Raw genomic sequence first — 14,440 nt, forward strand, 5'->3', positions numbered from 1 at the left:
ACCAGCAACAATAGGTGTGGCTGATGGAGTTACCTGCCCTGCCACCTGTGCAGCCTTGGCAAGCAGCAGAGTCAAGGAGGAAGTACTTATACACCAGCTCTGAGAACTTTGTATCTAGAATAACTCTGGGAGACAGGGACATGATAAATCAGAATTGATTTGATGGTACATAGCTAATTAAGCTGTCTTTGGCACTTTTGGAGAGAAAGTTGGGAGAGAAATAAATAAATGATGAATAAAGTCAGCACATGGCACTGGATCCACAACAGTAAGCACTGGGAGTAGATAACTGAGAAATTAACATGAACCTCGGTGGTCATGGGTACAGTCTCATGATGATGGCTCACTTCTGCATTCCAAACAGTGTTGTAAATTACCTCATGCTGTATTTGAAAGCTGTCAGACTTACTAAAAGGACCCACCGCTATTACAGAGCATTAAAGAGCATGTGTAGGAGGATTTTCCTATCAGTCTAACAAGATTGCAAGCATGTGCAAACCTAGCTACTAGTAAAAGTGGCTCTTCTGTATTTGACTCAGCACTTCCACAACAAAATGACTTTCTCACTTCTGGGGGCCAAAACCCCCTAAACATTAGGATTTCTTTATGAAAGGTCAATTCCACTGAAACAAAACAGTTCTTCGTTGTTGTTGTTACGTGCTGTCAGGTTGCCTCCATCTTATGATGATCCTCCGAATGAGCAGTCTCTAACATGTCCCATCATCAACAGCCCTGCTCAGCTCCTGCAAACTCAAGGCTATGGCTTCCTTTAGGGAATTAGTCCATCTCGTATTTGGCCTTCCCCTTTTCCTCCTGCCTTCCACTTTTCTCAACGTTATTGTGATTGGAAATAACAACAGTTCTGTATCAGCACAACAGCAGGGACTGCCGTTAGATCATTAAACTTTCTTGAGCCATTTTCCAGCTCCAAGTTATCACAGCTGTATAACACCAAACTCCCACATATTGAAAGGGACAGGCAAGGGGAGCATACTTATTACTTCAAAATTAATAAAGGGATACATGTCTTCCAGGGCTCAAGATGGGGAGCACGCTAAACACAGAAAAAGGTGAAGTCCCCAAAAATGGGGCAAAAGTATATTTACAAATAAAATTAAAAGTAGCCATATGAGCATACAGTAAGTAGTGGCAGTATTGGGGGGTATTGTCTGAGGTAGTAGTCAAAGGTTTCTAACTGTCCAACTGAAAGTGAGTCTATGGGATACCACAGAGTGAAATCTGATACCATGGTATCACCTGATGAGACTCTTATTTTTGTCTGCAGTATCTCTTCTGATCCCCCTTCACGGATTGCTGCCTTGTCATGGAGAAAGGGCTTGAGTAATTCAGAGAAGCTCTGGGCTATGCCGTGCAGGGACACCCAAGATGGAGAAGGTTGTAGTGGAGAGTTCTGACTAAATGCGATCCACTTGGAGCAGGAACTGGCAAGCCACTCCAGTAGCTTTGCCAAGAAAACTCCATGGACAGAAAAAAAGGCTAATAGATATGACAGTGGAAGATGAGCCCCTCAGGTCAGAAGGTGTCCAACATGCTACTGAGGAAGAGTGGAGGACAAGGACAAGTCACTCCACGAGCTAATGAAGTGGTTAGGCCAAAGCCAAAAGGATGCTCAGCTGCGGATGCTCCTGGAAATGAAAGGAAAGTCCGATGTGGCAAAGAAAAATACTGCATAAGAACCTGGAATGTAAGATCTATGAACCTTGGGAAGCTGGATGTGGTCAAAGAGGAGATGGCAAGAATAAACATTGACATCCTGGGTGTCAGGGAAAAGCAAGAGGAGAAGGGGATGACAGAAGACAAGATGGATGGACAGTGTCATTGAAGCTACCAACATGAATTTGACCAAACTCTGGGAGGCAGTGGAAGACAGAAGGGCCTGGCGTGCTCTGGTCCATGGGGTCACAAAGAGAAGGCCACGACTTAGCGACTAAACAACAATAAAATCTCTTCTGAATTACTTTTCTAACAAAAAGGAGACAAGAATTTAAGGGACAGATTCCACCCCCCCAAATTTCCCCCTTTCCTTTCTCCTGCATCACTTATTTTTTACATTTTGCCTGGTGAAGAGAGTGTTCTCTCAAAACCTTCCACTTTTTTGTGTGCTTTTGTGCAATTTTTGTCCCATTTTGGTTAACTTAATAAAGATATCACCTACCCAATATATGTCATTTTGTAAGGGGCAGGCACCCAGTCTGTAATTAAACTGATTAAGTAATGACCAGAATCCTATTACTTATGTAATAGTCCCATGCAATGCTTCCACACATAATGGATGTGATCACTTGGAAACAAAAATCGCATTTTCTCAGCAACAACATACTGCTATTTGATCACTAAGAAAATGCAGTATTCTCCTTCACAAAGACATCTGCATCCTTATGTTAGAAGAAAAAAATCAACAGCAATGCAAACAAAATTAGGACTCTGTAAGAGTTATAAGCAAGGATTTAAATAGCCTCCTTGTACAGCTAAATAAATACAGTATCTCATCAACAACACTTCAATCAGCAAAATAGAATCCACATAAAAACACCTTCCAGATTTCCAAGGTGGGAGGGAACATGTAAGGAAACTCTTGCACAGCACTCATTCTTAAAGAAAGGTGGCTTTAAAAAAACAAAATAGAACATCATAATGGCAGTGAAAGCGGATATGTGTGATTCAATCAGAACCATAGAATGGTGGTGTTAAAAGGATCTGAAAGCCATCAAGTCTAACAATGGTACAGGGGCCTGATCCTCTATGTTCAGTTAGTCCCCACTATAAGATCAGCCCAGAGAAATATGCCTTTTGCCCTGTGCCAATGTGTGGCAAAGGAGCCTGGAATGGTTTATTCATCATGCAATCATTCATTGTTACATCTCTGTATTAGATTATGCAACATTGTAAAGCATTACAAAATAAGAATCTGCAGAAGTGAAGAGCAAAGGCAAAATACTAAGAAACTCATGCCTTGACTTCTAAGCTTTTACTTGTCCAAAAGTGACAGATCAGAACTTAAATTCTGAATACAAGCACGTCATCATGGAGATGTATAATATCCAGGCTTAAAAGGAAGGGACCTCAAAATGCCAGATACAGGGAAGGGTTATCAGGAGACAGGTATCTAGTAGTCTCATGTGCTCCCAGAGGCATCTTGATGGGGCTACTGTGAGATACAGGAAGCTGGAGGAGGAGCTTCATCTTGGTGAAGCTAGCAGCTCTCGGGAATAGCTCCCGGGGAAAGCTAGAACCACTTCGGTCTGGGACCCTTCCAGAAATGGGGGGGGGGGGCAAGGAAGAGTCAGGAGAGACCCTTCTGCAGCAGCTGGTGAGCCACAGAAGTTAGAAGATTGGGCAGCAACTCGATTTGTCTTTCTTCTGGAAATTCACATCAGCACAGACGAAGACGGGCGCCATTTTTGGCAACTAGCCAAAGACAGCTCCGTTCGCCGAGAATAAGAAAACAGAAGCACGGCGAAAGTATACATCAAAGTAAGTGGAAGCCCTTGTTCTATGAAAAACCTCATTAAATGAAGAACAAGTGATTGTGTGCAAATTTATGACCAAATGAGATAAGGAGCGGCACTCCTAGCATTCCAGCTTTACCCAAGCTGAAGGTCGAGTTATTTCTAAAGGAACAGCCAGGCAGAAATAGCTCGTGTCTCCATTAAAGGAGGAAAAATAACTCTTGAAGAATCAACTGACGGGCCTTGAAAAAATAAGCTGTTCACTTTGGACCCCTTTTCCTCTGTGGTTATATATTTTTAGACTGTGTGGGACTCTGCTTTCCGTGGATAATATATTGCCGGGACTCTGATTGCTGGATCTCCCTGTTCGGGGGAGGAGAAGGAAGTCTTTGGAAGTAAAAGGAAGAAACGGACTGTGAGCTGTGAACTGGGGGCTATGTGGTTTGAACTGAACTGGGATCTTGACAAATGACATTCTAATAATAGAGTCTTGCCGGGTGAAGGTTAAAACAAACTTGGAGAAGAGAAAAGAAGGGAAAAGAAGAAGCAACCGGTCTGAAGATATTAGCGACGTGTAAAAGAACTGGACTACAAAGACACTTGAGAGATGTATGTTTTAGATTCCATCTCTTACTTGAATGTACCTGCTATCTTATTGCTAATATGGTATAGTTGCAAGGTGAAATATTAGAAATATTGGATGTGTACTGGGGTAAAGGGGAGAGGGAATTTTAAGTGAAAATAGTGGAAACAGAAAATGGAACCTCCCCCTGAGAAAATTACAGATCGGTGGCTAGACTGGAAAACCTCTTTTCAGATGTCACTGTTGCAAAAATTCATGCAGGTAAATTATTATATTGACCAGATGGAAGACGTGATTGGAGGCTCTAGGGGAGGGAAGGTAGCAGAGGTTAAATTACACCAAAAAGAGATCTCAGAACCGGTTGTATTGATGAAGATATCAGACAATATACAAGGGATGGAGGACCACCCAGTAAGAGATGTAGCGATAGCAGATAAGGAAATTGAGGTTGAAAAGCAAACTTTGAATGATATTGTTTCCCCTTTTAAAATATGGAAGAAAAAAGAGTCGCAGAAACAAAACAAGCACAGGGAGGAAAGGGGAGGGGAGAGCAGGATTTATATTATTTTGGGTCTGCTGAGTGTATTCTCAAGAAAAAAGGAGGGTGAAAGAGGGGATATATTTCACAATTGGCTTTGGTGTTCTGATGCTGTGGGAATAACATAGATTTAAGCTGTATTATACGTATAAGTTGAAAGCTAAAGAGGTTAATACATAGACAAAATAGTCAAAAGAAGAAGAAGAAAAAGAAGAAGAAAGATGAACCTTTATTGGAACATGAATAGATTAGATGTTTATATACTTGATATGTAAGATTGAATGATTATGCATTTGATGTTTTCTTATTCTCAAAACCCTTTTTCCATTCCCCCCCACTGCCCTTTGCCTTTTGTATTCCTTCCCCATTACCCAATAGTTTTGAAAATAAAATTAAAAAATTATAAAAAAAAAGTATACAGGAAGCTGGACTAGATGGGCCTGTTGTCTGATCCAGCAGGGCTCTTCATCTGTTCTTAAATGTTTTGATACAGGCTGGTCCTCCATTCTTCTGCTGAACTGCCAAACAGGAAGCAAGTCTGAGGATCCATTGGCTGACACTCGCTAATTCCAGTAAACATAAAAGAAATGGAGAAGGCAGACCGCCATACCTAGAGAAGCCTGATTTGACAAACAGTGGAAGTAGCTACAGTAATCACTTTAAAGTGTTGCTGTTTTTAGTACCTCTCACTGCGGGCTAAACCGCAGAAGCCTGTGCTGCAGGGTCAGAAGACCAAGCAGTCGTAAGATCGAATCCACGCGACGGAGTGAGCGCCTGTCGCTTGTCCCAGCTCCCGCCAACCTAGCGGTTTGAAAGCATGCAAATGCAAGTAGATAAATAGGGACCACCTCAGTGGGAAGGTAACAGCATTCTGTGTCTAAGTCACACTACGGAATATTGTCTTTGGACAAACGCTGGCTCTATGGCTTGGAAACGGGGATGAGCACCGCCCCCTAGAGTCGAACACGACTGGACAAAAAATTGTCAAGGGGAACCTTTACCTTTACCTTAGCCTTGAAAAACTGTTTACAAAATAAATAGCACTACAGAGGGAAAAAATCCCCTTCTTTGCTAATTTTTACAGATAACTATTTCTTCCTCACATTACCTCCAGAATAGAGGCTTAAATATATGACCAAGCTATATATTACCAATCAGCAAATACATGCATTTCTGTACTGTTTTACAAATCTGTTAATAGTCTGATAGACTGATTAAGTAAAATCATTATTGATTAAGTGAAATCACATCTATTAGGGAGGGAGAATTGTATAAAGCAGCAACTTCAGTGTCAAGAAATCATCTCTATTATATACACACTCCTGCTGTGTGCTGTATGACCTGCATATCTTCTTATTCACAGCAGCACTGGGATATGGGATGGATCATTCCTTGTTACCTCAGAATTATCTTAGCTCCGAAAGGAAACTGAAACATCAATTCCCAAACTTCCTCCTGATCTCTACCTATGTTGATTCAACTGAGGCCTTTGCTCCCGGCCATGCTATAATCCCCAGGCTTTCTTAGCTGGCTCACCTGAACTCTGGGTTGTTGATGAGAGTTCGGAGGGCAGCGGCAAAGGCAGCTGAATCCCCTAGAAGGCGAGTGGAGCAAGATGAGGCCATAGGTAAGGAGTAGGTTCCGCAATGGGAGACCCAGCTCGAGAGGAAAAGGCAAGTTCAGGCCGTTCAATGAGGGCTGCTTTGGCCTTGACTTGCTCTGTGTAATAAAGATATAGCTAAGAGAAGTCACGGCTCAGCTGCAAGGCAGGAATGCAGAGGAAGGCCAGAGAAGGGGGAAGCAACACTGCTTATTGCCAGGCAACAGGCAGCTGCCCAGGCCCTAAAATCCAGCTGCTGGTGGGAGGGACTACAAAAATCCTGAAGAGAACGGCTTGTGCTAAAACAAGGAATGAGGCTGCAGAACGGGCTGAAAAAGCAAAAAGAAGGAAGGGTGTTGAAGGAAGGGGGGGGGAAGGAGAGGATCTTTATAAGAAGTGACATCAGGCAGCAGGAAAGTAGAACCTTTGCATGAAGAAATTGGCTAGGTGGGTTTCCGAACCAGCTCAACAGTTGGCGTTGATCACATGGTTGCCAACTCTTCAGTCACTGAAATTAAAATGACAGCATCACTGTGCAGAGTTATCAGGGTTTCTGCTTTGCCAATGGCAGAGTTGCCAAAACCTTTGCATAATTTCCTGAAGTCACATATAAACAATTGCTTCGGTTTCATAGGAAGGGTCTCTCTCTGTGTAGCAGCCTGTTAAATGATCAGGTCGCGTCATATTACAGTACTAAGTTACATATTCTGTTTCCACCTTCCTGTCTAGGGCTTGGCAGAGAAGACTTGGAGTGGGGAGTCGGGGAGAGAGAAGAAAATAAAATACAATACAAAATCATAACAACATATCTCACCACACATATCTGGCAGACACTCAAATAGCTCAAAGCCCCTTAGAATCTACCTTCCCATTTCCTTCTCCAAGGGCCCATTCTTACGTTACCCAATCAATGTGATTGGTGTTTTTATGTCATTGTGTCCCACACTATGATAGCAATGTTTACAAGAGTGTTACCATGGTCTGTGTGTGAAGTACGTGGCTACTTCCATTCCCCTTTCAGTGCCACTGGGAGCTAGAAAGAAGAAGAGTTATGTGCTCATGGCATGAGGACTAATCAGACCATTTTGCTCTCCCAATATAATGTATAATTACAGTATGTGCTATTAATTCAACTTGGACTTACAGTGACCCTTTCTTGGTAGAGAGCCTTCAGAAGTGGTTTATCATCCCCTTCTTCTGGGGATGCCCTGGGACTGTCCAGCTTGTTGTCCAACCAGGTCTCCCAATATAGTTTGCCAGTTTCAACACACCCAGAGTAGTTTCAGAAAAGATTTTTCACCACATCATCATCCTGCCATGTTCACTGAATTTTGCATGGCTCAGAAGTTTTCTATTCAGAATCCTCCCTTGCTATTCCCCTGCTCCTTCATCACCAAGGGAAAATTATTAATTGCAGAAAGATGGAATAGCTTCCTATTGCCTTGTAATGCCTGGTAGGTGGCACCCTCCATCTGGCAACAGTGCCAAAGGAGAATACAGAATTTAATATAGGTGGCCCTCATATTAGGCTATGCTGTTCTTTTTTTACCTCTAGAAATATCTCACTATTGATATTTCTCTGAGGCTTTAATTCAGAATTGATCAGTCTGGTTTGTGTAATCCCTGCTTGTCCACTGGAGAATACCTGTTATAAATCCATCTATTAAACTAAGCTAGTCTGAGTTTGGCCTGAATCTTGACAAGAGCCTTCTGGCATGGGTAATATTCTCTCCCTCTCTCCCAGCTCCACTGTCAGACAAGTATTTTATGTGACAGTCATCTAAACCTCCCCTTAGTTAGCTGAGGAGCTGTCATATATTGGCTCCATAAAACTGAAACAATATTCTCCTTGGATATCTCCACACAAACACTCTCCTAGGTCAGAAGACTCTTTAATCAAATAATATAAAGTTTCAGTCCCAAAGTTCATGCTGCTGACAGCTAATTAAAACTGAAGTACAGGCTTTGTCTCCCCAGAAATAGTGTATGATGCATTTTTTTCCTTTTGTATAACTATCTACCTAGCAACAAAGCAGTATACTTGTCAGACAAAGTTTTAATGCATTTAAAGAAACTAGTCCAGATGAGTCAGGAATTACCTGACCACAAATGGACCCTCCACATTTACTTTCCTGTTTCTTCTAAAAAAAGAAAAGAAAAGAAAGGGAGGAAGTACTACAGGTATCTGAGCAGGGAGCCATAGATAGGATTATACTGTTATACAAACCCCTGTGTTCCCCTTAGGTTTACTTTTAGAATGAGGCTGGTAGTGACACTGGGAATCTTTTAAAACAAAGCTTCTTCACTTAGATATCAGGGTTTCAGGACACTGCAAAATTACATGCTGTTTGTTCTGCAGCTGTCCTTGTTATATTCAAAGTATTTCCCAGGAACTGCATGACTTATAGCTAATTGTGCTGAAGCCCAGAATGACATTCAGTGCATTTTGATTGGTGAGCAGCATCTATTGTTTTTTTTTGGGGGGGGGGGTTGGTCACAATTCCATTTGCATCATTTTCTACCACACTTGATTGCTTGTATTGGTCCAAAGGAGCAGTAACAGAGGTATGCTCTCAGACTCCCCTCCACTCCTTCTCCCTCCCCCCATACCTTCTGGATGTCCTTCCCTTGGCCTTTGTCTCTTCTCCCACCCTGCTTGCCCATCCACCAGCCAGTCTCCTGCCCCTGCTCTCGTGCTGGCAGGAGTCATAGAGGTTTTCCTCTGCTTCTCTTGCCAGTTGGTTCTGTGGGACCCAGTGGCATGTCTCATGATCATGCCCTCCCCATCCACCCCCACCCCTGCTGCCATCCAATCCTCTGCCAGAGATGTCAGGGTGAAGAATTGCCTGCCAAGTGTTGGCTGTGTGTTGAAAACCCAGCCTGTTGGGCTCCAGGATGGAAGCCTGTGACATTCTACTTTGCAGCTTGTTGAAAAAGTGAAAAGGGCCACAGTTTGATACTTCAAATCAGCACTATATCGCTTGTCAAAAAGTGAAGAAGTTGGGAAGCATGAAGGGGAGAGGTGGAGAAGAGAGTGGCTTGTTTTTGCTTAAGGCTCACCAGATGCACGGATTACATACATACATTCAGACATATATGGGATACATATACAAACACATATGTGCTAGTTGTGGGAGAAATTATTTTTCAATTTTATTTAGAAATTGTATTTAAAAAACTACAACAAATAATAAATATTAAATATTTATTAAACAAAACTAAAGAGAGAAAAAACAGCTACATAAACTGTGCACCGAACCACACACCAGGGAATAACTATGCAAATTGTGAATTTCATTGTATGTGCATACTATGTATATAAATACAATGACAATAACTTCATTTGATTTTTTTAAAAAACACCACGTACCCTTCTGGGGGCCCCTTTTCATCCCAAAATAATATATACTTGTGTGTGTAGCACTTTGTCCCTTTCCCTTTACCAGTACACAATTAATAAATTATCCCAATTACTCTGCAAACACAATTTTACTAGTTATCCCCTTCTTAATTTTTATGTTATATGGATGTTTATCATTAGTTGCTATATCCCAAACTTCTCCAAACCACTTAACAATATTTTGTGAACTGATTTTCAATTCCTAGCAATAATCAAGCTGTTAACAGATTACGAACTAGTTATATCCTCCTCCTTTGTCACCTGGCAGGATAAAGTTCCAAGTGAAGTAGTCCTAGAATGAGCTGGAATTTTTAGTATGTATTTTTTTTTTTGTTCAGTCATTTAGTCGTGTCCGACTCTTCGTGATCCCATGGACCAGAGCACGCCAGGCCCTCCTATCTTCCACCGCCTCCCGGAGTTGTGTCAAATTCATCTTGGTTGCTTCGATGACACTGTCCAACCATCTCATCCTCGGTCGTCCCCTTCTCCTCTTGCCTTCACACTTTCCCAACATCAAAGTCTTTTCCAAGGAGTCTTCTCTTCTCATGAGATGGCCAAAGTACTGGAGCCTCAGCTTCAGGATCTGTCCTTCCAATGAGCACTCGGGGTTGATTTCCTTTAGAATTGATAGGTTTGTTCTCTTTGCAGTCCAGGGAACTCTCAAGAGTCTCATCCAGCACCACAATTCAAAGGCATCAATTCTTCGGCGGTCAGCTTTCTTTATGGTCCAGTAATGTATACATTACTGAAACAGTGGCGTCTATGTTGGCTTGGGCATGTCGTGAGAATGGCTGATGGTCAGATTCCAAAAGATTTCCTGTATGGAGAATTAGTGCAGGGAAATCGCCCCAGAGGGAGACCACAGCCGCGATACAAGGATATCTGCAAGTGGGATCTGAAGGCCTTAGGAATGGACCTCAAGAGATCTTGACATCTGAGCGTTCAGCCTGGAGGCAGGCGGTGCATCATGTCCTCTCCCATTTTCAAGAGACACTTGTCCAGCAGACCAAGGCAAAGAGGAAGTCCCCAAAGCAGCAAAATCAGGGACCTGGACAGGAGACAGATTGTATTTGTCTTCAGTGTGGAAGGGATTGTCACTCTCAAATTGGCCTTCTCAGCCACACTAGATGCTGTTTCCAGTCCTCCGTACAGAGCATGTTACCGTAGTCTCTCAAGACTGAGGGATGCATAACCCAATATCCTCCTGCACGTATCTATCTCCCTTTCAAATATTGATAAAAGTGCTGTTTTAGGCATACGGCTAAATTTAAGTTGCTTATTTCAGTTACTCCTTTAAAAACCAATTGCTGAAATATATTTACACAAACACACACACACACAGATTCCCAGCACATATTTGAACAATTATCATCTAGTTGATTAAGTTTCACTGTAGTTAAGTATCATCTCCACACTAACTTATAAAAATTTTCTTTTATTCTTATTGACATAGGTCTTAATATTCTAATATTCCACACATAGAAGAGTTCTATAAAAACACATTCTACTAGTCCCCTCCAGCTTAAAATACTTGCAGCGTGCAGTTCTAAAAATTGATCATTTGCTTTCCTCATCAAGAGAGAAGAAAAATGCCAGTGGTGCATTAAGTATTTCTAAGACCAAGACCCATCCACGTCCCTCTTTCTCCCCTACTTTCCTGGCAAACTGACAGCTTTCTGCATCTCAGGGCACTGTTACATGTTGAAATATTCCTAGGTTTGCATCAGGTTTAGCAAGCTTGAAATGGATTTTAAAATATCTGTTTACATAACATAGAGCTAAGTCCACTTTTTTGGACAGGAAGCATGCTGTTTTATTTGGAAAGCAAGTTTTTTTAAACACCCACAAGTGGCTTGTTTATTTTAACTTGATTGTGATTTATTTTGAATCGTATTTGCATGTATGCTCACCTTTGTCAAAGTAAAAAATTAGAAAAGAAATATTAAAAATCACACCACAGTGGGTTAAAGGTTGTTCCCAGAGGATGCACACAGTGACCCAAAACCCACATGACTTTAAACTGACTTCAAAAATTCTGATCCAGCTCTCAGTTTATTTCAATAGTCTAACTACACCCTCAACCAGCTGCCCATTCAGAAATGAGGTTATTCTATATCATTACTTCTCCATCTGGTTCCAATTTGAAAGTAAACTGTTTTCTTGGGTGTTGGAATTAGGTGGGAAAAAGATTTGAACTGTCTTTCTTACCTTAAAAAAGAAAACCACCTGTCTAGGAACTATTTATTCTAGTTTTCAGCTGATCATCTTGCAGAGGAGATTCCAGAAAATCCCAATATTTTGCCCTCCCTGAACTAGGTGAGAATATCAGTGATTTCAGTTTTGGTGTGGACTCTTACTACACACCTCCATGGAATAATTAAATATGGTGTAAATGACAACAATAGTTTCACCAGCACAGCCTGCGAGAGGTATGGTACACAAACAAATCTGAATCAACATGGGACAATTTCTCTGTGTGGTCAAGTCTTCATTGTGGTTTGTTGAATTATTATTAGATCATAAGATAGAAGTAACAATTCCTCTCACAAAAAATCCTCTGTCCAAAAGCAGCCATCTAGTGCCCCCTCATATTTTATCTAATTATTTATATAATGGTTGGAATGTCATATAGACATTAAAATAACTAGAAGAGGGGGAAGAAATAAAATCCTGAGGTACATATGTGGAAGGGGGGAAAACAAAAAGAATTCACTCCCCAGTCTGCATTTGAAAAGAATGAAGATATATTTTAAAAAAGCCATCTGGAGTTTATTTAGTCAGTCTGGCTGAGCAAAAGGTGGAGAGATGGAATTAGCAATCAAGGAAGTCTGTTGTGTAGGAAGCAGTTCTCAAACTGATAGATCTAAAGGCTTAGGGACTTGTCAGGAGAACTTCATTTACCACTTTTCCAAGCATGCAAAAAAAAAAAAGTTAAAGCAGAATAATATGCATGGAGAATCTCTGTGTCACATAGTAACAACAACAAAACAGCTAACTTACAAATGTATATACAGTACCTCGAATGCCGTTTTCTTTCCTTCTGTGAAAGCCCTAAATTCATAGTAAGTCACAGGAGAAGCAAAGGGCAACCAAACAAATACAGTTGAAAATCAAACAATGTCTTCAATGGAGCAAATGTGTCAGCAAGGTGGGGAACAGTTGGGATGCTGCTGATAGGACAGGGAGATAACAAGTCTACAAGAGACTGACTAGAGATCAGCAGGTTTGTCAGACAGACAAGAAACATTTATACACCGGGACAATTAAGGACAAGAAGTGAAAGTTCAACATAAAAGAGAAGGCAAAGGAGTGGTTGTGAAAATATGAGAGAATCTACAGAGTTGCTAGGTTAAGTTTACATGTCAAGACAGGATCACATTTGTTCATCAAGGTGTTTGACAGGCAATTTGGGATTCAAAAGTCACAAGAAAAGGCAAATCGGAGCATATGAACAGCACACTCACATGCCAAAGCAAGATATAAGAAGCCATATAAGGAATAAGGGCAATCAAGGAGAAAGTGATTAAAACATTGGAAGGAAGTGACTCAACAAGTAAGTATGAGGTAAGGTATCAAGTAACTGAAAGAACTGACTGCTCATCCAAAGGTACTGCAACAAATCTTTTATTTTAAAAACAGAGATGTTGGGTTCAGGCTCTTCTCCACTCAGCACAAGATTGGAGGAAAATCATGATACAGGAAAGTTCCAGGATAGATCTCTGTTGAGATTTTGATATGAAAATGTATTAAATATTAATGTTGTAGAGTCAAATGTAAAATGGCTGATTTTACCTGAGTCATTGTACTGATTGTATTCAGGTGTGGGTATCAAGGATTAAGACTTAATGTTGTTCAGCTGTGTACATGATGAAACTTTGTGTAATAGAAAATGAAGTAACGTATTTTCTGATTGGTCACAGAACTGTACATAAGTCATGTGTAAAATGAACGTCTTTATCTGCTGTAAGTCAGATCACTTTTTCCTATGCTGTGTATTGCTTTGTGTCATGTTATGCTGCCAGAAGAATGTCTGTTCTCTCTGTATATATGTAAATAGACTAAGTTGTTGGTTTTACTCCCTCAGTGTCATAGTGTCATAAGTATCTCTGCTAACCAATAACTCCTTACTCTGCTGATGTAATGAGAATGCACGTTATAATCAAAATTCTCAACAAAAATTCTTGTGTAATTTAACTTACATACTGAAAAGTATTCCCAACTCTCTTTTAAGACATATGAGCCTACAGCTATGTGTCACACGTGCACAACATGTGATATGTAGTCTAACATATGAGATCACTGTGATTATAATACTACTGTCATGAGAGTCAGCCTTGGTCACCTGACTTGGACTAAGGACATGCAAGGCAGCGGCAAATTCCACTTTATATTAGAGTACTAAAACCTACACAGGGTACTTCCAAGACAGAGGGTTCTCACTGCTACCAATCAAAACATTATCCTGTCTGTCATCCCTCAGTTGCTTCTACTCCCAGCTGAAACAGCATCATGTGCTTCAAGCACATTGCATACAGCCACCCAGTAAATCTAGACTAAAATTTAATAGCATTGCTGAGCAACAAAATCTATTATGTGAAATACTGTACTTCAAGCATTTATGGAAATATGAGATACCTAGTAAATTCTCTAGGGTTGTGATATTCTGGAACCAGTTACAATCCTTGTAAAACAAAGGACCACCTAGAAAGCTTGATCTTTACTTTTGTTTAGTTTTACTGCAAAGAGATTACAAGATAAATCCTATTGAGCTGTTGCAACTGGGAGTTCCAAGAAAAATCTATGGCAAACCCAACTATGGGGGGGGGCATGCTGCTTTCCTGGCAATTTG

The 14,440-nt window shown here is 41.0% G+C and overlaps 1 protein-coding gene across 3 annotated transcripts in view; it reads right to left on the reverse strand.

The window, feature by feature from the left end:
• BTBD19 (BTB domain containing 19) overlaps positions 1-12,711 on the reverse strand; it is a 64,935-nt gene extending 52,224 nt beyond the window's left edge. For 2 of the 3 annotated variants that reach the window (XM_072997560.2, XM_020783335.3), the window contains exon 1: positions 6,128-12,535. In XM_072997560.2, coding sequence (XP_072853661.2) covers positions 6,128-6,216 — 89 coding nt within the window. In that variant the 5' untranslated portion in view covers positions 6,217-12,535. Of the gene's footprint in view, positions 1-6,127; positions 12,536-12,608 lie in introns of those variants that run through there. The other variant, XM_078392843.1, reaches the window with a different exon arrangement.
• Positions 12,712-14,440: the final 1,729 nt, after the last annotated feature.

The sequence above is a fragment of the Pogona vitticeps genome, chromosome 4 (assembly GCF_051106095.1).
Source record: "Pogona vitticeps strain Pit_001003342236 chromosome 4, PviZW2.1, whole genome shotgun sequence".
Taxonomy (NCBI): Eukaryota; Metazoa; Chordata; class Lepidosauria; order Squamata; family Agamidae; genus Pogona; species Pogona vitticeps.